The 22,985-nt window shown below is 40.4% G+C and overlaps 1 protein-coding gene across 2 annotated transcripts in view; it reads right to left on the reverse strand.

The window, feature by feature from the left end:
* Positions 1–201: 201 nt before the first annotated feature.
* LOC118620263 (cytochrome c oxidase assembly factor 1 homolog) overlaps positions 202–22,985 on the reverse strand; it is a 70,610-nt gene continuing 47,826 nt past the window's right edge. Inside the window, exons 1-6 of one of the 2 annotated variants that reach the window (XM_036247369.1) lie at positions 17,711–17,761; positions 14,723–14,775; positions 13,610–13,702; positions 9,909–10,057; positions 1,138–1,214; positions 202–310 (exon numbers count right to left, since the gene is read on the reverse strand). In XM_036247369.1, coding sequence (XP_036103262.1) covers positions 211–310; positions 1,138–1,214; positions 9,909–10,057; positions 13,610–13,694 — 411 coding nt within the window. In that variant the 5' untranslated portion in view covers positions 13,695–13,702; positions 14,723–14,775; positions 17,711–17,761 and the 3' untranslated portion in view covers positions 202–210. Of the gene's footprint in view, positions 311–1,137; positions 1,215–9,908; positions 10,058–13,609; positions 13,703–14,722; positions 14,776–17,710; positions 17,762–22,985 lie in introns of those variants that run through there. The other variant, XM_036247370.1, reaches the window with a different exon arrangement.

Genomic DNA, 22,985 nt, shown 5'->3' on the forward strand with positions numbered 1-22,985 from the left:
TAATTATAAAATTATAGTAAACATTTCTGTCTAATTAAATAAAACCTCAATAGCATTCATTGTGGTCAAATCAGAATTAAACCAAATTTACCATATGCTAGCACATACAATCATCCCCCTGGTGGTTGGAAAGCTGGCTCAAAGACATAGAGGGTATATGTTGATGAGGGAAGGCCATGCTTGGAGAAAGCTGGGTCTTTCTGATCATCTTTACTCCATTTTTACTTTATCACCATTCTGCTGTCTGATCTTAAACACGGGAATCTGCTGACCATCCTTGAGCTCTAAGAAGACCTCCTGAAGGTGCCACCTGATAGAAAACAAAAGTAATCCAAAAAATACTGGCAAAGGACATGTTCAAAAGGGGAAAAAAAACAGTTGTTTGGAATATTGTCTTAAAATTTTTAAACACTATTTTATGTCACAACTAGGTTAATGTAACATTTTAACATTTTATTATATGCTCTCATTATTTAACCAGCATCATTGTCAAGGCAAGTCTAACAACAAATGACTGATGGGTGAACTGAAGGGGCATCAAGAAAGAGAAAAAACACCTTATTCTCCATTTCCTAATTCACTAGGGCCTTCAATTATTGGCTGGAACCTGGCCAGCTACTCCACTGATCCTAGGCTTTGAAGTCAACAAGCACAGTGGGAGGCAGGTGCCTGCTCCTTTTGTCTTGGGGAGTTAAAACATACCCTGGCTAAACAGCAAATATCTCTGACAGAAGCTTCCCCAGACAAATGAGTGAATGTAGCTATTGACAACCAGACAAGAAAAGTCAATTAATGAAGTGAAACGCTTATATAAAGAATGTGTTGAATAATTCTGGAATAGGAATCCATGTCTTCATTTATTTATAATAATTCAGAAAGTACAGTTAGAAGCTGTAAAAGTATTGTAGACCTACACTAGAACTGTAAAGTTCTTCAAATTCAACAGAATAGGGAGTATAAATTTGGTGAATTACATTGGATAAAATGTCTGGACTAAGCTAAGAGTCAAAGCACTGGCTTGCTGCCCAGTCTGTGAAACTTTTCAAGCTTTGAATAAGTTAATTCTTATTACCACAATTATATAACTACAAATGAAAATATCCTGTTCCTCCATACCCACCCACTTTCCCATAATACCTGTTAAAGGGGGCATCTCTGGATGAGCTGACATAGAGATAGCCTGCTGACTTGGATCCAGAGACAGGAATCTTCAACTGGGAGTATAAAATGAGAGATATAATTAGATATACTGCTGTCCTCTCAAGAGATGACAAAATTATACTTTCTAGAGCTAACTCTATAAAAACCAGTGATGATCTACAGAATCTAGCTGTTTTTTTTTGTTTGTTTGTTTGTTTTTTTTATCCTCACCCGAGGATATTTTTCCATTTTTTGTACAGATAGAGTGGGAGGGAGAGAGGAAGGGAGAGAGAGAGAGAAACATCGATGTGAAGGGACACATCGAGTGGCTGCCACCCGCACAACCCAACCAGGGCCGGGGACAAACTGCAACCGAGGTACGCGCCCTTAGCGGGAACCGAACCCGGGTCTCTCAGGACCGCAGGCCGACGCTCTAACCGCTGAGCCAATCCGGCCAGGGCGAATCTAGCTGTTTTCTAACTTAAGCCTAGTTGCAGAATTCACCTGGTTTTCTATCTGGCCCCCTCCAAATATCCTACCTCTCTTTGGATGGTTTGGTGAGGTCAGAGGCAGCCCTCTCATTTGGCAAGATCTTATGTGCCAAGCTCAATGCTCTGAGTACTTGCAATGATTATTTTAAAATATAGTTAAAAAAGAACTACTGATACACATGTAACAACATGGATGACTATCAAAAACATGCTGAGTGAAACAGCCTTACCCAACAGTCTATAATGCATGATTCCATGTTCTAAAACAGGCTAACATACACTGGGGAAAAAAATATCAGAAAAGTGATTGCCTCTGCTGGAGCTGGGGATGTGAGATGGGATCAACTGGAAATAGCATGAGCAAACTATCTGGTGATGGGAACAGTGTATATATAGATAGGAGCTTGCTAAAATCCATCAAATAAGATACTTAGATTTGTACCTTTCACAGAAGGTAAATTTTACCTCATAAAAAAGAGCCATAAATAAATATTAAACTGTAGTTAATGATATACATGCTTATGTGTTTAAAGTGTATGGCTGTTTGAAAATAATAAGGTGTTCATGGATAAACAGAGATATGGGTAGACGAATAGGTATGGGATAAAGCAAGTAGAACAAAATACGAAGTATAGAATCCAGGTAGCTACTATAATGGTTTCACAGCATGCATTCTTTAATTTTTTTCTGTTATGTTTAAAACTTTTCACAATAAAGTAGGGAAAAGAACAAAGTCCACTGTTTAAAAGGGGAAACTATTACCAGCAAATTGGTACACATTTTAACCTGGACCATAAAGAACAAGACTTAAGGAAATTATGTAAAGGTTCATTTGGAAAACACAAGGAAATCTCAGTTAGTTCATTCTCAGCAGTTACCACAGACTGGGCTTACTCCATGTAGATAGCTGCTGCCTGGATGCTGCCATGTACCGGGGTCTAGGAAATCAACCTGGGAAACTCGGGGTGAGCTAGTAAACAAACACCTATTTGCTAATGTGTTCCTATTTTATAAAATATTGAATGAAATAGATCTGGTTTCTCGGTAAAACTAAAGACAACTTGAGCCAAGCGAAGGGGACACGATGTTCTAACAAGGAATCCCATATTAAGGTAACTCCCAGGGTGTCTTCCTGTGCCCAGGTAATAGGCAAAGATACTTTCCTGGGCTAAGAGATGGTGCATTGAACTGCACTGTACACATTTATGTTTCCCAAAGTTCTCTCTCTTTAAACACATATTATTTTATTTATTTATTTTTTCCTTTATTAATTTTAGAGAGAGAGGAAGTAAGAAGGAGAGGGACAGAAACATCGATGAGAGAGAACGTTGAATGGATGCCTCCTACATGCTCCCCACTGGGGATTTGGCCCACAATCTGGGCATGTGTCCTGACCGGGAATTGAACCAGTGATCTCTTGGTGCATGGGTTGATGCTCAACCACTGAGCCACACCAGCCAGACTATTTAAACACATTTTAAAGACACAGACTTTGCATAGAGGTTCCAAAAAGACGGCAGAGTGAATGGAAGCTACATATAACATCTGCCAGGACCAAACTGGAATTACAACTATAATAAAAACAAATCATCAAAAAAAAAAAAAAAAAAAGCAACACAAAAGCAGCTAAAGAGGACCACATAACCAGGGACAGGATAAAGGGACACTGAATTGAGACTGATAGGTCTGCAGAGGCATGAGAGGGCGGGCTAGGAGCCCATGAACAGCAGCAGCTGTTATAGCTGTGAGCAGCTCCTTCAGAGTTAAAATCCCAAGCAGGTACCACAGCCCAGATGGCTGGAACAGAGTACTAAATGAGCTACAGCCACTCACCTTGGGCTCTGGGAGAAGAAGGGCAGACTGGACTGGAACTCTGTGGGGACACTCGGGATTTGGAGGGTGCTCAGAGTTTTTAATGAGTCACAGTCACAGAGGACGGTGGCCATCTTCTTCATTCCCAGAGTTCTGGGGAGATGCAGTAGACCCTCCCTCAGAAATTTAACCCCACCCAGCTAGGACAGAGAAATGCAAATTCTGGAAATCCTCTTACCCTGAACACCAGAGGGAGTTTTTCATTCAACTGAGGGTTACAACCCAAGGCTCATCAAGCAACTGAGAATAGTCTTCAGGCAAACAGCTCAAGTACAACAGAACTATTCCTGGGCTTACAAATCTACCCAGGAAAGTAAGACTTGACAGTGGTGTTTAACGTGGGTCCTCCTACGCTCATCCAAACTCAGTAGAGGGAGCCACAAACACCAGAACACCAACACCAACAGGAAAAATCTGGCAGGCTCCAAAACCCAATGAGAGCCAAAATGGTGAAACAAAGACACAAATTCCAAATGAAAGAACAAGAGAACTCTACTGAAGATGAGATAAGTAAAATGCAGTTAAGCAAGTTATCAGAGGTAGAGTTCAGAGCCATGATCTTGAGGAAGCTCAACTGCACAGTAAGAACATCAACACCATGAGTAAAGATATAGAAACAATGAAAACCAACCATGTGGAAACGAAGAATGACATAGCAGAAATAAAAAAGACATTGGAAAAAATAACCAGCAGAGTAGAGAAAGCTGAAGACTGGATCAGTGAATTAGAGGACAGGGTAGAAAAAAAATCAACCAATCAGAAAACCAAAAGGAAAAAACCATTAAAAAACAAACGACAGCTTAAGAGAAATGTGGGACAAGTGGAAACGTAACAATATTTGCATCATAAAAGTTGCAGAAGAAGAAAGTGAGCAAGGGATAGAGAATATATTTGAAGAAATAGTGAGAGAAAACTACCCTAATTTGGAGAAGGAAGAAGGCATTCAAGTTCAAGAAGCACAGAGAGCCCCAAGTAAGAAGAACCCAAACAGGCCCACACCAAGACACATAGTAATCAAAGTGCCAAAAATTAAAGACAAAGAGAGAATCCTAAAAGCAGCAAGAGATAAGCAACAGGATACCTACAAAGGAACCCCCATAAGGCTCTCAGCTGATTTCTCACAAGAAACACTACAGGCAAGAAGGGAATGGCATGAAATAATCAAGGGCATGAAAAACAAGGATCTGAATCCAAGACTACTCTATCCAGTAGGGCTATCATTCAAATTAGAAGGTCAAACAAAGAAATTCTCAAACAAAAGATGGCTAAGGGAATATATTACCACCAAACAAGCACTGCAAGAAATGTTAAAATGTAGTTAGTAAAAGAAATGGAAATAAAAATATAACCACACTAAACAAAAATGTCAATAAATATGTACACATCAATAATAACCTAAAATATAAATGGACTGAATGCTCCAATCAAAAGACACAGAGTAGCTGACTGGATAAGAAAGCATGACTCATATATATGTTGTTTACAAGAGACCCACCTAACAACAAAAGACTAACATCGGTTGAAAGTGAAGAGATGGAAAAAAAATCTTCCAATATAATAAAGGATATATATGAAAATCCCACAGACAACATCATATTTAATGGGTAAAAACTAAAATCATTTCCCTTAAGAACAGGAACAAGACAGGGATACTCACTTTCACCACTCTTATTTAACATAGTACTGGAAGTCTTAGCTATAGCAATCAGACATGGAGAAAAAATTAAAGGGATCGAACTGGAAAGAAGAAAGTGAAAATTGTCATTATTCGCAGATGACATGATATTGTACAAAAAAAACCCTAAAGACTCTATGAAATATCTACCAGACTTAATGATCGAATTTGGCAAAGGAGCAGCATACAAAATTAACATCAAAAAATTGACAGCATTCTTATACACCAATGATGAACTCACAGAAAGAGAAACAAAAAAACCCAATCCCACTTACCATTGCAGTAAAAAAAATTAAGATACCTAGGAATAAACTTAACCAAAAAGTAAAGGACCTATTTGCAGAAAACTACAGGACATTGGAAAAAAAAAAAGAGAGGAAGATATAAAAAAGTGGAAGCACATACCTTGTTCATGGATTGGAAGAATTAACACCATTAAAATGCACATACTACCCAAAGCACTCTATAGCTTCAATGCAATCCTCATCAAAATACCATTGATATATTTCACAGGACTAGAACAAATACTTTTAAAGTTCATATGGAACCAAAAAAGACCTCAAATAGCCACAGCAATGTTGAAAAAAAAAAAACAAAGTAGGTGGGATCACAATATCAGATATCAGGTTATACTACAAAGCTACTGTCATCAAAACAGCCTGGTACTGGCACAAGAACAGGCATATACAAAGGAACAGAAGAGAGAACCCAGTAATTGACCCAAAACATTATGCTCAATTAATATTTGACAAAGGTGGCAAGAGCATCCAATGGAGTGAAAACATCCTCTTTAATAAATGGTGTTGGGAAAATTGGACAGCTACATACAAAAAAATGAAAATAGGCCATCAACTTACACCATACACAAGAATGAACTCAAAATAAATAAAAGACTTAAACGTGACTCATGAATCCATAAAATTCCTAGAAGAAAATGTAGGCAACAAAATTTCAGACATCATAGGCAGCAGAATTTTCACTGATACATCACCTAAGGCAACAGAAACGAAGAAAAAAATGAACACATGGGACTATATCAAACTAAAAAGCTTCTACACAGCAAAAGAAACAAACATTAAAATGGAAACGGAACCCACTGTATGGGAGAGCAGAACTGCCAATGATACATCAGATAAGGAGTTACTTTCCAAAATATACAGAGTGCTCATACAACTTAAAAAAAGGAAGACAACCCTATTAAAAAATGGGCAGAGGAGCTGAATAGACAGTTCTCCAAACAGGACATACAAATGGCCAAGAGACATATGAAGAAATGCTCAACATCACTAATCATCAGAGAGATGAAAATTAAAACAACGATGAGGTATCACTTCACACCTGCCAGAACGGCTGCATTCAACAAATCATTAAACAAGTGCTGGCGAGAGTGTGGAGAAAGGAGGACTCTAGTACACTGCTGGTGGGAATGCAGACTGGTGCAGCCAATATCGAAAACACTTTGGTGTTACCTCAAAAAATTAAAAATTGAACTTCCATTTGACCCAGTTATCCCACTTCTAAAAATATACTCTAAGAAGCCTGAAACACCAATCACAAAGAATATATGTACCCCTATGTTTATAGCAGCACTATTTACAATCACTAAAATCTGGAAATAGCCCAAGTGTCCATCAATAAATGAGTGGATAAAAAAGCTGTGGTACATATATACAATGGAATACAATGCAGCTGTAAGAAAGAAAGATCTCGTATTCCTTGAGACAACATGGAGGGACCTTGAGAGTATTATGCTAAGTGAAATAAATCCATCAGAGAAAGACAAATACCACATGATCTCACTTATTTGTGGAATAGAGTGAACAGCCTGGGCTGATGGACAAAATAGACCCTGTGACATCGAAAGGAGTATGGTTCAGACTGACAGACCTCAGGCTAGGAGGGTGGGGGGGGATGGATGAGATGAACCAAAGAACTTATATGCATGTATGCATAACCAGTGGACATAGACAGCCATGCTAGGGGGGTGGGGGGCAGGATGCAGAGAAGGGGGTTTAGGGGGGAAAAAGGAAAAACATCTGTAACAAAAACAAATTAATAAAAATTGGGGGAAAAAAAAGACACAGACTTTAGGATGGTCACTCCATACCCCACGTCACACTAAAGTGATTCCTCAGAATTCTTGGAATCAAGCTACAGCTCTTCTCAGGGCATAGACTGAGCATCTCTGCATGCTAAAATAAAACAAATAAACAAAAGGGTGTGTTTGTGATAAAAGGGCATAAGTAAGTAGGATTCTAAAGAATAGCAAACACAGCCCTGGCCAGTTTGGCTCAGCGGTTAGAGTGTCGGCCTGCGGTCCAGAGAGACCCGGGTTCGGTTCCCGCTAAGGGCGCGTACTTCGGTTGCAGTTTGTCCCTGGCCCTGGTTGGTCGTGCGGGTGGCAGCCACTCGATGTGTCCCTTCACGTCGATGTTTCTCTCTCTCTCTCCCTCCCACTCTATCTGTACAAAAAATGGAAAAATATCCTCGGGTGAGGATAAAAAAAAAAAAAAAAAAAAAAAAGAATAGCAAACACAGAGAGATTAATGTCTGAACTTCAGGCAGTTGTACCTCTGTGAGTGGAAGAGGCACTTTACAGACTGATTTCTTCACTGCCCAGACTTTGCCAAAGAGTAAACCAGAGTGTCTGGTAAACCAAAGCATTGATAGTTAGAGACTAATTCACACATACACTTGGGGGTAAATCCTTCAGTATGACAAATGCCTTATGAAAAACTGAAACTTCTCACCTCTGAACAAAATAAAGAAACTACAAATAGTATTTATGGGATAAGATGGCCTGTGTTCTACACAGGCATCCTTATGAATAGCTGATTGTAAAGGAGGTGAAGGACCCTGACAGAATGTAAGACATACTTCACAAACTGGAAGAGCAAAGGCTGGGTGAACAGGAGGCTCTGGGACAGCAGGTCACTGTGCTGTCACACTGTTCAGCAGCAGCAGCAGAGGCCAGTGTCCAGTACGACAGCCAACACCATCACACAGTGCCACCAAAGGCCCTGGGTTGCAGGATGGGAACAAGCCCTCTCAGCAGCAGCCAGGATGTGCCAGAAGACTGGGCCAAAGTGAAAGCTGGGCCTGACCAGAGGGGGTTCCCCACTAAAACTACCTTAGCATTAACCAGTCATTGGATCACCAGATCACAGAACCGATGCTACATCGACCTGCCTTTAGCAAAGATGCTTGCAGACTTTTTGAGCACCAAAACCAGGCCCTGTGGTCTGTGCTGGGAGACACCATGAATAGCCAGACCCAATCCCTGGCCATTCAGAGTCCTTATGCTTGTGGGGATCCAGCCAAGTGAACAGAGATGGTGAAACACAGAGGAGCCACACCACATAGTGTGAGGGATTTGAAGATAATGAAAATATAGCCATAAGGCACAGAACAGGCACTCAATACATGTTTACTCCCTTCCCTTTTCTCCTCAGGGATCCTCCCTCTCTCACGTAATGGTATCACTGTCCTTCCACTCACCCATGCTAGACATCAGAGTATCATCTTTGACACACCCCTCTCCTTCTATAAATCTGTTACTAAGTCCAATCACCTGGCAACCACAACAGTCTTCATATCCACTTCTTGTTTCTCTAGGCCACAGCTCTGGTTCAGGCTCTCACCACTGTACACCCATGTGGCTACACTGTTCTCCTAAAGACTTCCAGACTCTGAATATTCCCAATTTGAATGAATTTACCTTGTTTTAAAACCAGATCAAATATTTACCAGAATACTTGAGCATAAACTGCTTTTGCAGTTAGAAAAAAATAAACAATAAAACTATTTCCACAAATTAATAATAAAAACAATAATAAAAAATTAACTAGGTTAAAGCATCACCCTTGTATTCTCAAAATACTTCAGAGCTTCTGCTGGCCACTGAATCAAGTGTGTACACCACACATGATGAAGTTGCAGCCCTCTAGTTGCCTTGCCTGTCCTACCTGACCATACCCTCCCCTCAGCAGTCCAAATCTCTACTGAGGTCACACTGGCAGGAAACAATGAAGTGCCTTCCTATGTATGCTGTTCCTCAGGCTGGCATTCCTTTTCTTCAAAACAATCTCCTAGTCCGCTAATCACTCCATTCAAGGCCTTTACTATAGTATTTGCTTCACCCTGTCTTATTCTGGAGTTTTAAACTATAAACTCCCAGAAAGCCTTCTGCATTTCTGTATTCCCAACACAACTTAGACTCACTTTTCTATCTCAGAATGTATTCAACACATACTTGTTAAACAGAACAAATACATTTTATATTCGCTGAGTTTTAATAGCTAAACTATAAAAGGCGATAAGATACAGCTGGATAAAATGGACTGGCATTCCATACAATCAATATAAATAAGTAAGATTCAAAACTAAAATTTAAAGAAGTTATTTACCGGCTGTAGATATTTTTCAAGTTCAAAGTTGAAATAAATGGTGGCAAACTACCATTGGTTATTTCTCTGTCAGTTCAAAATGGTGCTTGAGCATAAACACTACCTTCCCTGCCACATCAACTGTCCAGAGAAAAAGAAAACTACATGAGAATAAATTAATCCATTTAAAAAGGTTCCAAGTAATCCTTAGGGGCAATTTCACATGGTAGCTTTTCCTATCCCAAATCCTTACATCAGCTTCCTTTAAGACCCTCTCTGGTTTAGGGCGGCTTGCTTTTCTCCTTCATTAGACATCTAGCCTAGTTTTCTGGGTAAGCATGTTACCTGGGCATCAGCAATGTCCACAAAGTTGTACTTGTCAGTGAGTTCAAGATAGTGAATGCTGAGAGGAGTGCCCAGAGCTTCCAGGGCCTTGGGATGGCTATGCAGCTGCTCCAGTGCCAACTGGTAATAGGAAGCCCTGGAAAAAGTTTCTAAATGGGAAAGATAGTTATTACATTTTTGTTCTCTTTATTGAACTTGGTCAGACACACTCGGTAGAAAGTGTACAATTCATGTATAACATGGAAACAAATAAAATATGAAATTTATGGATATAAGAATTAGGGACAATCTACTCTAAACTGTTCATTTTAGAGCCTCTAAAATCAAAGTCTACAAAGTCAGGATCTGTGGGGATGTGGCAGATGATGTTGGGCAAGTACTTGACCTTTTTTGTGCCTCAATTTCTTCATCTCTTATTTCCTCACCTCATTTCTTCATCTAAGGGGTCTGATCAGATCTTCTCTTAAAAAAACAAAAAAGCTCCTTTTGGTTCTAAAGTCCTAGGATATCATGATTTGCTCAAAGTGACACAGATGGTTCTAGGAAGAGCTGGGGCCAGAATCTATGTCCAAACTTCTAAACATTGCTTCTTCTACGAAGATGAAGGTCATGATAAACCAGGATAAAATAGACCGTAACATCAATAACAACAAAACCCTCAAGCCAAGATATAAGACATTAAAATGCTAATTTTTCAAGTTTACAGATTTATCTGGACATTTCATGTAGATAAAAGTTATAATCTGCTCTGTTTCAGGTACCCTTCTTGGCCCAAAGTCTTCTAGGCACTCCAGGAAGTACCTCCCTAAAGGTGCAAGGTACTAGGGAGAGAGCAAAGGTAGGTTTCCCAAGGAAGGTTTTTGGTTCGACATTAAAAAAAAGCTTCCCTCCTATACACAGTAATAAAAGGGAAAGTCACCTTGAGCCTGATAAAGAGAAGAAGGCCCCTCCTGTCCTGCTTCCAAGAGTGAGACTAGAGGGGATCCTGTGGGAGTGTACAAGGCGCCAGCCATGCCAGGAAAATGAGTAGTAGATGCTAGGTCCAGACAGTTAAACTTTATTGCAGATTTCCATGCCTACATACTGTTCTCAATATTTCATGTATCTTATTATTCTCACTATCTCATAGGTTGTGAGATCTGTTTAGTTTTCACAACCTCAAGTTTAAGTACTAATATTATACATTATCACACAGATAAGATAACTGAGGCCCATGAGAGAGATGGCCTCCTTTCCAAACTATACAACTGGTCAAAAGCTGGAGCTGGGATTCAACCACTTGGCTGCAGAGCCTTAGCTGGGCTGTCTATTGGATGACTGCAGCTTCCTAAGGGAGAAAGGTTATTGGTCCCGCCAACCATTAAAATGCACCCATTCCTGTCATATTCTGGCTCTGTCTCTTTGGCAAAAGGGAGAGGAGGCTGAACTATTCTAGTCAGAATTATTTCTGGGAATGTTCATCTTAGGTCATTTCCAGACTCAAAGGCCTCTGGGTCAACTGAAAGAAGGTCAGAAAGAATAAGTGGAGCCCTGGTCAGCGTGGCTCAGTGATTACAGCATCAGCTCATGAACTAAAGGGTCACGGGTTCAGTTCCCAGTCAAGGACAGGTACCTGGACTGCAGGTTCGATCTGCAGCCCTGGTTGGGGCACATGAGGGAGGCAACCAATCAGTGTGTCTCTCTCTCCTCTCCTCACTCTCCCCCTCACCCCTAACCTTCCACTTTCTTTAAACAAAAAAAATCAATAGAAAAAATATCCTTGGGTGAGGGTTAACAATAACAAAAAAGAACACTGAAAAAACATATTCAAGGATTGAGATTTAATAAAATATTTACTGCTTTATGAGCATTCTTTAAAATAAAAAAGAATAGGTGGAAAAGGCACTATGCTTTGTTTGGCTCATCTGTTGATGATTCTAACATCCTGGCAAAAAGTGAAAATGCTGTAGAGTAAGGTTGAAGTCCCAAGCTGAGAGTACATGGAGTTGCTTCAAAGAAAATCTTTCTGAAAAAAAAAAACTGCTGCTACTTCACAGCCAGCAGCAATTAAATGACCTTAAATGTCCTGGTTATTCATAACTGTGGTTTGTCTTTACAAATTCAAATTTGAAGGCAGTGAGCCTGAAAGACACATCTGTCAAGATTTTGCCATCCTGGACACTGCTTCTACTTTCTGCTCTCACCAGAGCGAGTCTTGCTCAAACTCCCCTCCTCTACTAAGCCAACATCAAAGAATGGCAGGGCAAACAGGCTGACGACACTTGAGAAACCATGTTTTCACCACCTATGAACCATCTGGTATCCCTCTCCCCTCTGTTCCTTTTTTTTTTTTTAATCCTCACCCACAGACATTTTGCATTTATCTTCAGATAGAGCAGGAGGGAGAGAGGGAAGAAGAGAGAGAGAGAGAAACATCGATGTGAGAGAAACACATCAGTGGCTACCACCCACACAACCCCAACCGGGGCTGGGCACAAATTGCAACCAAGGTACATGCCCTTAGCGGGAACCAAACGGGCCACTGCTCTAACCGCTAAGCCAAAGCAGCCAGGGCCCTCTGTTCTTTATATAATCTCAACAATCTTGGATCTCCTGTGTGCACTGGAGTGAATGCCCATCTTGCATTTTGCTAGGCTTCTTATGCAAACAAGTCGGGATCCTTTTGTTAGCATAGATAGCTAGATATTAATCAAGGAAGGGAGCAAAGGGAATTACACATTAAGAAGCCTAATAAACTGAGAAGCTGAATCCAATACTGGGCTTGCTTAACTGGAAAGCTACAGCTTCACACACTCTCCAGGGAACTACCACCACCCCAAGGGTAATTAGGGGTGAGGGATAGAACAATAAAGGCAAATGCCCAGTAGAAGCCAAGGTGGCACAGGGAGAGGTGCTTTTACTATGAGGCATGTGCAGTAGGAACTAGGATGGAGACCATCTGTCTAGCCTGGAAAAAAGATCGTATTGGACAAAGGACAAAGAACCCTGAAAGATATAGGAAATAGATTGGTTAGTGGGAAGAACAAGCAGAAGCCCATGAAAGATTGGGAAGTTGTTTGGTTATTTTGAAAGGGCACCTGGTCTTTCCCAAGCCCAAGATAATATAACCCAAGTTTAACAAAGCTCTCACTCAGTATGCACTTTCCCTGTTAGTTCACAAGTTCTCTTTCCATAACAGCCATGAAGGCCTAGCAGCTGGCAAGTGTAAATACTCCCAGTGCAGGCAGCACCAGTCAGAGAGCAGCCAGAAACAGACTATGCTAACTGGATAAAGACAGACATGGACTAAACTGGACTAAGCTTGGGTACTGTTCTTTGTACTGGACTTGATGAAGACAAGGCAGGACTTTTTTCATTGTGGGACAGATGGAGATAAGACATTGGGAATCTGGGGGCAGCATTGTATTTCCACCCAATAAATCTTACTACCAGACCTCATTCTCTCATGTGAGTCCCTGGAAATGCTTTTCTCACGATACTGCAAGGACACATTTCCACCAACACTTTTATTTGCACTTAAAAAACTGGAATTACAGGATAAGGAGGAGGCTACAGGAATGGAATGGTGTACTGGTTTCTGAAAATAGGCCTCTCCTCCTTTATAATCTTCAAAAAGCATATGAAGTATTTTCTATGAAGGAGGAACAGGGATAAGAGAGCTAGGAAGAGGCCATGCCTCAGGCAGTTTGCTGGATACTTACTTTGTATAAGGTAATACATAAGGGCACCGCCCCCACTAGCCATCACACTGGTAAAAAGGATCAGTTTTCCCAGAGGCATTGGCATCCTGCTTCCTAGAGAATTAAAAACAAAAACATTAAAATTTATTGTTAGATTCAGATTTGTGTGAAGGTCATTTGTCTCGATTGGGTACCCCAGGGAAAGAAAAGCAAGGAGGAAGCCAACAAGGAGATAATGCCATCTTTCCTCCTTTGCTTCCTTTCAGAATGACTGGGCTGCTTCTGGAGCCAAAGCAGAAGCGCCCTTCTGAGGGTGGCCCAAATCTAGGACACATGCTGTCGGGGTGGTGTCTGAGCATAAAGCAAGTGTCCGGCCCTGCTGTCCTACTGGACAGAACCCCAACATATATGCAAAGTACTATGTAGCCAAAAAACACAACTACTTTGTGTCATGCTGGCTGGTAAACAGGAAGCTTATCCTTTTCTGGAAACAGCTGATCTTGTGAGCCTTTGAATGGGCCTGAGTGGTTACTGGCTGCTTTCTTTCATATGTGGAAAAATGTCTCACCCTGGGGATGAGGCAAGGTAACATTTTAGCTTATCCTTGTATTATTTACTTATTATACAGTTTTGTTCAACTAAAAAAAATGCAGCTAAAACCCCAAATAAATGTATTGCAACTGCTGTAAGAATTTTAGCTGGTGCAGTATATTATGCAAGAATATTTATCAAAGTTGAGTGTTAAGCCAATTAAAGTGATATAATCTGGAAAAAAAATTGTCTAATAATGAAAATGGTAAGAGCATCTCCAAAGAATGTATTAGTCAGATCTTGCTTAATTTAAAAGAGCTCTCAACAGGGTGGGACAATGAGCAAGAGCTCTGCAGAGCTTCTCACAAGATTGTAGTTTCTAAAGCTAACAGAAAGCATGAGGTAAAAGACAATCTGCAACAACATACAGAACAGCCACCCCACCCCACCCCACCCCATCTTTCCTGTGAAATTACAACCACAAATGAAAACTAATGACCAGGAGAAACCCACAGCTATTCAGGCAGCAACGTTCATCTTTTGTCTAACTTGAGGGTACCTTGGAGGGTTCTAATGGGAAACCTGGCCAGTAACATTCATTACCTTTTGCCACTTTGCAGCACAGCTCTCTTGAAAATCATTTAAAGAAATCTGTCCTGCAATGAGATAATGTTTTTACATTAAAATCACTTTTTCAAACACAATTCTCTCTGGTGTCTAATTTTTTAGAGCCAAGATTTATTACCAATTCTTTAGAACATGAACAAGAAGTTAAGTTTAACCTCTAAAACAAGCCTTGTCTATAAAGAGCCCTAGTTTTCCCTTTTCTCTCCTGCCCTTAAGGAAGAAAATGCAAAGCCTGCTGGTTTCCTCTCTGTATACTATGTGTCTTTTGTTACAGCAAACAGAAAACTGGTGTGGGCAGAGGAGGGCGCACCACAGCAGCAGTGGGTGTATGACAGTAGTGCACATAATTATGGGCCCACTGAAACAAGATGCTATCAATATAAACTGTACATCATGAATTAAAAACAACTTTTCAGGGTTAGAAAGAAATAAATGTATACATAGCCTTTAATAATATTGATGATAATAGTGAATATTTGTATCTCTTACTATTATTAGGTGCCTGATATTATTCTAAATACTGTACATATAATACTTTAATTCTCACAACAAACCCATGAAGTAGGAACAATTATTATCATCTCCCTTTTACAGATGAATGAAGCACAGAGAAGTTAAGAAATGTAACTCATGTCACACAAATAAGTCTATAAGTGATAGAAATGGGATTCCGACCCAGGCACTCTATCTCCAGGGTCTGTGCTTTCAATAACCATGATATACTGACTTTAAGATACACAATGATTTCAGAAATACTGAAATGTCAAAACAATTATGTCTCTGAATTACAATATCTTAATCATAATATTCAATACAAAAGACCTTGCAAGGTACGCCCGACCTGCTATTTTTCCAGACAAGAACATGGAATGTATCTGTAATAACCTGCTCCTATCACTTTGTCCTGATTAAAAAAACAAAATGCCAACTATGAAGCTTTCAGAGGCAACCTAAGGAAGTATCAACTGACCTGATACTCCTCTAAATGAATGTGTCCTCTAAGCGAATTTGTTAGTTTTTAAAACTTAGATAATAGAATGAATAGCAGGACAGATGTGTGCTGACCCAGTTCACCCAGTTCCCTTTCACCTCAGCTCCCTCCCACCTCTGTACGCTCCTGCTTATCGCTAACTGCCTCCACTTCTGTGCATGTAGCTTGTTAGCTCTGCTAAACTCTTGAATAACCCCTGTCCTATATAAGCAACCCTTCCCATGAGCTCGGGGCTGCAGTTCTCCTATGTGTAGGTTGGCTGCAGTCCCTGCACAGGTAATAAAGCTCCTAATAATCAAAATTACTTTGTGTCCAAGTAAGGTTGATTCTCCTGGCTTACAACAGTATCCATACCTTTATTCTTTCTTTTGTATTTGGTTATTGACGGCTATTTCTGGTCAAACAGTGCTGAGGGGAATCCAGATAATTCACAATCATTACAACAGATAGGACCAACTGTACAATTGGGCATGGTACAACCCTAACAGAGTGCCACCAACAGAGTAAACAACTTACACTCATGTACAAGATGGGACAAAAGTAGGTTATACTTGTGAGTATTGAAACACAGAGTTTAGTCTTGTATTATTATTTATTACTGTATTATTTTCTATAGGAAGAACTGTAAACCTACCTTTGTCCCACCTTGTAGTTATTAAGATGGTTTTCTAACAGTTGGAAGTTCTATAAAGTATTTTGAAGAAGGAGTGGGTGCCTTTTTCTAATTTGCAAAAAAGTACCTATAGGCAAGCAGCAGTCTGGTTAGTATGACCAGAGGTATATACCAGGAGAGGAAGCAACACCCAGGAAGTAGTCAGCCCTGCCAGAGGGGATCAGCAAAGGAAACTAACTCTGAGAAAAGTAAAGGAGTGGGAGAGGGCTTCAGATCAGTAGCAATAGCAAGCACTGGCAGAACAGCAGAAACAAGAGCTGCAGCACTATAGAGAGCTGCTGTGGAGCCATAGTAAATGGTTCTGCAAGTGGAGACTTGCTGCTATGAATGGCCGTCTACCTTGCTGGACTCTACTGTGCAGATAAGGGGATTCAGAGGGAAAGAAAAAGGACAGAGCAGGTCCAGCTAGGAGACTTTTGTGACATATTAGCAAGGGTAAGATCTAAGACCTAGGTAGCAAGAGTGGATCAAAACAAGAGTTTCTTAAAATATTTAGGATAGTTCTTATTTTTGCTAATTTGCACACCAGCTTATTTCAAAAAGAATGATGGGGCTAACAAGGATACATGCATTAGAAGAGAAAAAAAAAAAAGAGTAAATGAAGAAATTAAGACATATGGGAAATAATTTTAAGAAAAGAAATGCAGTCGGGTAAATAAAGTTAGTGCACAAAATTAAGCACACTCATGCAATATACATTTCTCGAAGGTGTCCACAAATTTGACACTGAGCTTCATATCTGCTCAGCAGAAGGAAAAGATTGAACAGCTGTGAGGTCCAGTGTCCATGAGGTAATGCAAATCGGGAGTTTAGGAGGAATATGACGTTCCCTAGCAATACAACAAGCCTAAGAAACAACTTTTCCACGCATGCTCTGAAATGGCTGGTGTTGCAAGTATCCTAGTATTTTATTGAAAGTTCACAACTTTCAAATGACTATTCTTTTTTATTTTTATTTTTTTAAAACTTTTCTTTATTCTTGAGGAGGCAAAATGGTGGCAGAGTAAATGGAAGCTACACAGACCGTCTCCCAGGACCAAACTGGAATTACAACAAAAATAAACACAAATCGTCAGGAAAAAGCAACAGAAGAGCAGCTTGGAGGTCAATATAACCAGAGTCACCGACTCCATCCTGGTAGGATTGCGAAGGCACAAGAGGGCGGATGGGAGCCCACAGACTGCAGCGGCCTTAGTTGTAGGCAGCAGCCTTAGCTGGGAGCAGGGCCCTTGGGTTAAAGCCCCAAGCAGCTCCACAGTGCAGAGCATGGACAGAGGCTAAAATAACCATAGCCACTTACCTTGGGCTCCGGCAGAGGGAGGGCAGACTGGACTAGAACTGTGTGAGGACACTCTGGGTTTGGAAGGCGCTCAGAACTTTTGCTGAGTTGAGGCCATGCAGGACTGTGGTCATTTTATTCCTTCCCAGGGCTCTAGGGAGAGGCAGTAGCCCCTCCCTCAGACATTCAACCCCACCGGGTAGCCTTTGAAATGCAAATTGAGACACATTAACAACCAGCATCTGCCTCACCCTCTGAAAATCCCTTTCCCCTGAGCACCTGAGCTAGTTTTTCACTCAACTGACAACCCAAAACTCTTCAAGTAACTGCTACTGATAGCCTCCAGGCAAAAAGCTAGAAGATAACTGTACCATTCCTGGGCAAGCAATTCTAACCAGGAAAGTAAGACTTGACAGTGGTGTTTAAATCGGGTCCTCCCTTGCTCATCCAAACCCAAGAGAGGGAGCCACACACAACAGAACATCAACACTCACAGAAAAAATTTGGCAGGCTCCAAAGCCCACTGTGATAGCCAAAATGGTGAAACACAGAAACAAAAGCCAAATGAAAGAACAAGAAACCTCTACCGAAGATGAAATAAATAAGGTGCAGTTAAGCAAGTTAACAGAACTAGAATTCAGAGACATGATCTTGAGGAAGCTCAACAGCATGGTTAAGGACATGAGCACCATGAGTAAAGACATAGAAATGTTGAAAATCAACCAGTTGGAAATTAAAAACCACCAAGAAGAAATGAAGAATGACATAGCAGAAATAAAGAACACACTGGAAGGTCTAAATAGCAGAGTAGAAGAAGCTAAGGACTGGATCAGGGAATTAGAAGACAGGGTAGAAAAAAATCAACCAACCAGAAAACTAAAAGGAAAAAAAAACAATTAAAAAACCGAAAGACAGCTTAAGAGAACTGTGAGACAACTAGAATTGTAACAATATTCACATCATAAAAGTTGCAGGAGAAGAAGAAAATGAGCAAGGGATAGAGAATATATTTGAAGAAATAGTGACAGAAAACTTCCCTAATTTGGTGAAGGAAGAAGGTATTCAAGTTCAAGAAGCACAGAGAACCCCAAAAAAGAAGAATCCAAACAGGCCCACACCAAGACACATAGTAATTAAAATACCAAAAATTAAAGACAAAGAGAGAATCCAAAAAGCAGCAAGAGATAAGCAACAGGTTACCTACAAAGGACACCCCATAAGGCTCTCAGCTGACTTCTCAACAGAAACACTACAGGCCAAAAGGGCATGGCACAAGGTAATCAAGGTCATAAAAACAAGGATCTGAATCCAAGACTACTCTACCCAGCAAAGCTATCATCCAAAATAGAAGGTCAAATAAAGAGCTTCCTAGACAAAAAAAAAAAAAAAGGCTAAGGGAATATATTAGCACCAAACCAGCACTGCAAGAAATGTTAAAAGGACTACTGTAATTAGCAGGAGAAATAGGAAGAAAAATATAACCACACTAAACAAAAATGGCAATAAATAAATACATATCAATAATCACCTTAAATGTAACTGGATTAAATGCTCTGGTTAAAAGACACAGAGTAGCTGATTGGATAAGAAAGCAAGACTCATCTATGTGTTGTTTACAAGACCCACCTCACAACAAAAGACTCACATAGGTTGAAAGTGAAGGGGTGTAAAAAATCTTCCAAGCAAATGGAAAGAAAAAAAAAGCTCGAGTAGCAATACTCATATCTGATCAAATAGATTTCAAAATGAAGGCTATAACTAGAGACAAAGGCGGCCACTACATACTATTGAAAGGATCTATTCAACAGGAATATATAACCTTGATAAACATATATGCACCCAATATAGGAGCACCTAAATATATTAAAAATCTTCTGAAAGACTTCAAAGAAATCGATAGCAATACAATCATAGCAGGGGTCTTCAACACACTGCTGACATCACTGGATAGATCCTCTAGACAAAAAATTGGCAAGGAAACAGAGACGCTAAATGAAGCACTAGACCAAATGGATTTAATAGATATCTACAGAGAATTACACCCCAAAACTACAGAATTCACATTCTTCTCAAGTGCACATGGGACATTCTCAACGATAGACCACATGTTAGAACACAAACTAAGTCTCTACAAGTTCAAGAAGATTGAAATCATATCAAGCATCTTCTCAGACCACACTGGCATGCAACTAGAAATTAATTGCAACAAGAACATGCAAAGACATTTGAACACATGGACGCTAAAAAGCATGTTATTAAACCACAAATGGGTTACCCAGGAGTTCAAGGAAGAAATTAAAAACTTCCTGGAAACCAATGAAAACGAACACAAAACAACACAAAATCTATGGGATGCAGTGAAAGCAGTTCTGAGAGGGAAGTTCATAGCACTACAGGCCTACCTCAGGAAACAAGAAAAATCTCTAATAGATTATCTAACCTCACAACTTAAAGTACTAGAGAGCAAACAAAAAGAAAACCTCAGAGCAAATAAAATGAAGGAAATAGTAAAGATCAGAGCAGAAATAAATGACTTAGAGTCCAAAAAAACAATTCAAAGGATCAATGAAACAAAGAGCTGGTTCTTTGAAAATATAAACCAGATTGATAGACCCTTAGCTACATTCACCAAGAAACAAACAGAGAGAACCCGAATACACAAAATCAGAAATGAAAGAGAAGTAACAACTGACACCACAGAAATACAAAAGATCGTTAACAACTACTATGAAAAATTATATGGCAAAAAATTCGACAATCTAAGCGAAATGGACAAATTTCTAGAAACATATAATCTCCCAAAACTGAACTGGAAAGAGACAGAAAACTTGAACAGACCAATAACAACAGAAGAAATTGAATATGTAATCAAGACTCTGCCAGCAAACAAAAGCCCAGGCCCGGATGGCTTCACGGGGAAGATTTACAGAACATTCAAAAAAGAACTAACACCCATTCTCCTCAAACTATTTCAAAAAATTCAAGAAGGAAGACTTCCAAACTCGTTTTAAGAGGCCAGCATAATTCTAAATCCAAAACCAGAAAAAGACACTACAAAGAAAGAAAACTATAGGCCAATATCCCTGATTAACATAGACACCAAAATCCTAAACAAAATACTAGCAAATCAAATCCAGCAATACATCAAAAAAATTATTCACCATGACCAAGTGGGATTCATGCCAGGGATGCAAGGCTGGTACAATATTTGCAAATCAATAAATGTGATACACCACATAAACAAAACGAATAAAAAACACATGATCATATCAATAGATGCCAAAAAACTCTTCGAGAAAACCCAGCATCCATTTCTGATAAAAACGCTCAGCAATGTGGGAATAGAGGGATCATATCTCGACATAATAAAGGCCATATATGAAAGACCTACAGCCAACATCGTACTCAATGGGGAAAAACTAAAAGCATTTTCCTTAAGAACAGGAACAAGACAAGGATGCCCACTTTCGCCACTCTTACTTAACATAGTACTGGAAGTCTTAGCCACTGCAATCAGACAGGAAGAAAAAATAAAAGGGATCCAAATTGAAAAGGAGGAAGTGAAACTGTCATTATTCGCAGATGACATAATACTATATGTACAAAACCCTAAAGATTCCATCAAATATCTATTGGATGTAATAAATGAATTTGGCAAAGTAGCAGGACACAAAATTAACATCAATAAATCAACGGCATTCTTATACATCAATGATGAACTCACAGAAAGAGAAACTAAGAAAACAATCCCATTTACCATTGTGGCAAAAAAAATTGAGATACCTAGGAATAAACTTAACCAAAGAAATAAAGGACCTATTCGCAGAAAACTACAGGTCATTGAAAAAAGAAATAGAGGAAGATATAAAAAAGTGGAAGCACATACCTTGTTCATGGATTGGAAGAATTAACATCATTAAAATGTCCATACTACCCAAAGCAATCTATAGATTCAATGCCCTCGAGGTGCACCCCTTATGTGAACTTTACACCCTTCTGCTGTAATTGAGTCTTGACTGCTGTTGGCACATCAATGAGAGGGTTTTACTCAGCCTGATCAGCTGCAAGGACTGGCTGTGCCCACTATCTACTGACCTGACCACCTGTGGGGCTCTGTTCAGGGCCCCACAACACAGAGTAAGACTTACTTCAGCAGGGCTCTGGTACCCACTGAGTCCATTCCTTGAGTGTGTCACTTGTGGAGGTGGTTGGATGGTGGTGTATGAAGTGTTCTGAGGCAGTCCACTGGGTGTGCTGGCTCTGGGGCCAGGTCAGCCACTGCCTGTGTTGTACCCAGGGCCACCTGGCATAAGCTACAAAGAAGTCTTCTTGTGCTGGGCTTGTAGGTGCCCAGGCAAAGCCAAGTTGTGAACCAAGGCTTGGCTGCTTCTAGTGCCAGGTCTGGGGCCACTTAATGAGAGGTATGGGGCTCGCTGAGACCAGATGCTGCTTGTTTGAGAGAATTTAGGAAAATCTGAAGCAGGATTCAGGACAGACCATTCCTATGGTAAAGCAACTGGTAACAGCTTGGGTGGGCCTGAAAGTTGGGTGGGGCAGGGCCTCAGGGAATCACCAGGGCAGGGCAAATAGTGTTAGCCAGGTTGCTGGAGCCCTACAAATGGCTAACATCTGCTGGCCTCAAGGAGGAAGGGCTCACCAAAGGAACAAAGGTCTCTCTGACAGCATGTCTGTCCAGGAGAAAGCTGCCTCTCCAGCCCTCGCCCTAATACTAAACAACTCAGTTCTTCCCCATATGTCTCTGGTGCCTTTCAAGCTGCCTCCCCTATGCTGGGGACTGGAGGGTGCAAGTCTGAGTAAGTCTATATGTGGGCCCTTTAAGAGGAGCAGCCTCAGCCTCCCTCAGCCTCAGTTCCTGCTGGTTTGTACAGCCAGAAGTGATAGGGACTTCTCTTCCTGGCACTGAAACCCTGAGCTGGCAGCCTGGTATGGGAGGGGGATCCCTTACCCTTCTCAAAGGACCTTCACAGCTGAGGTATCCTCCTGATTTTTATCAGCCACATGTGGGTGTGGGACCCACCTGTCCACACCTCCGGCCCTCCTACCAGTCTCGATGTGGCTGCTTCTTAATTTTGTAGTTGTAGGACTTCCATTCAGCTTGATTTGAGGAGGTTTTGAATGATGGTTGTTCTGTAGTTTAGTTGTAATTCTGATGTGATTACATCAGATTACGTTTACCTATGCTGCCATCTTTACTGGAAGTTGTTGACTATTCCTTTTTAAATAACATCCCATAATGAAAGGCACAATCCCAGTCCAAGAAAAACAATAAGCAGTG

Source organism: Molossus molossus, unplaced genomic scaffold (assembly GCF_014108415.1).
Source record: "Molossus molossus isolate mMolMol1 unplaced genomic scaffold, mMolMol1.p scaffold_m16_p_7, whole genome shotgun sequence".
NCBI lineage: Eukaryota > Metazoa > Chordata > Mammalia > Chiroptera > Molossidae > Molossus > Molossus molossus.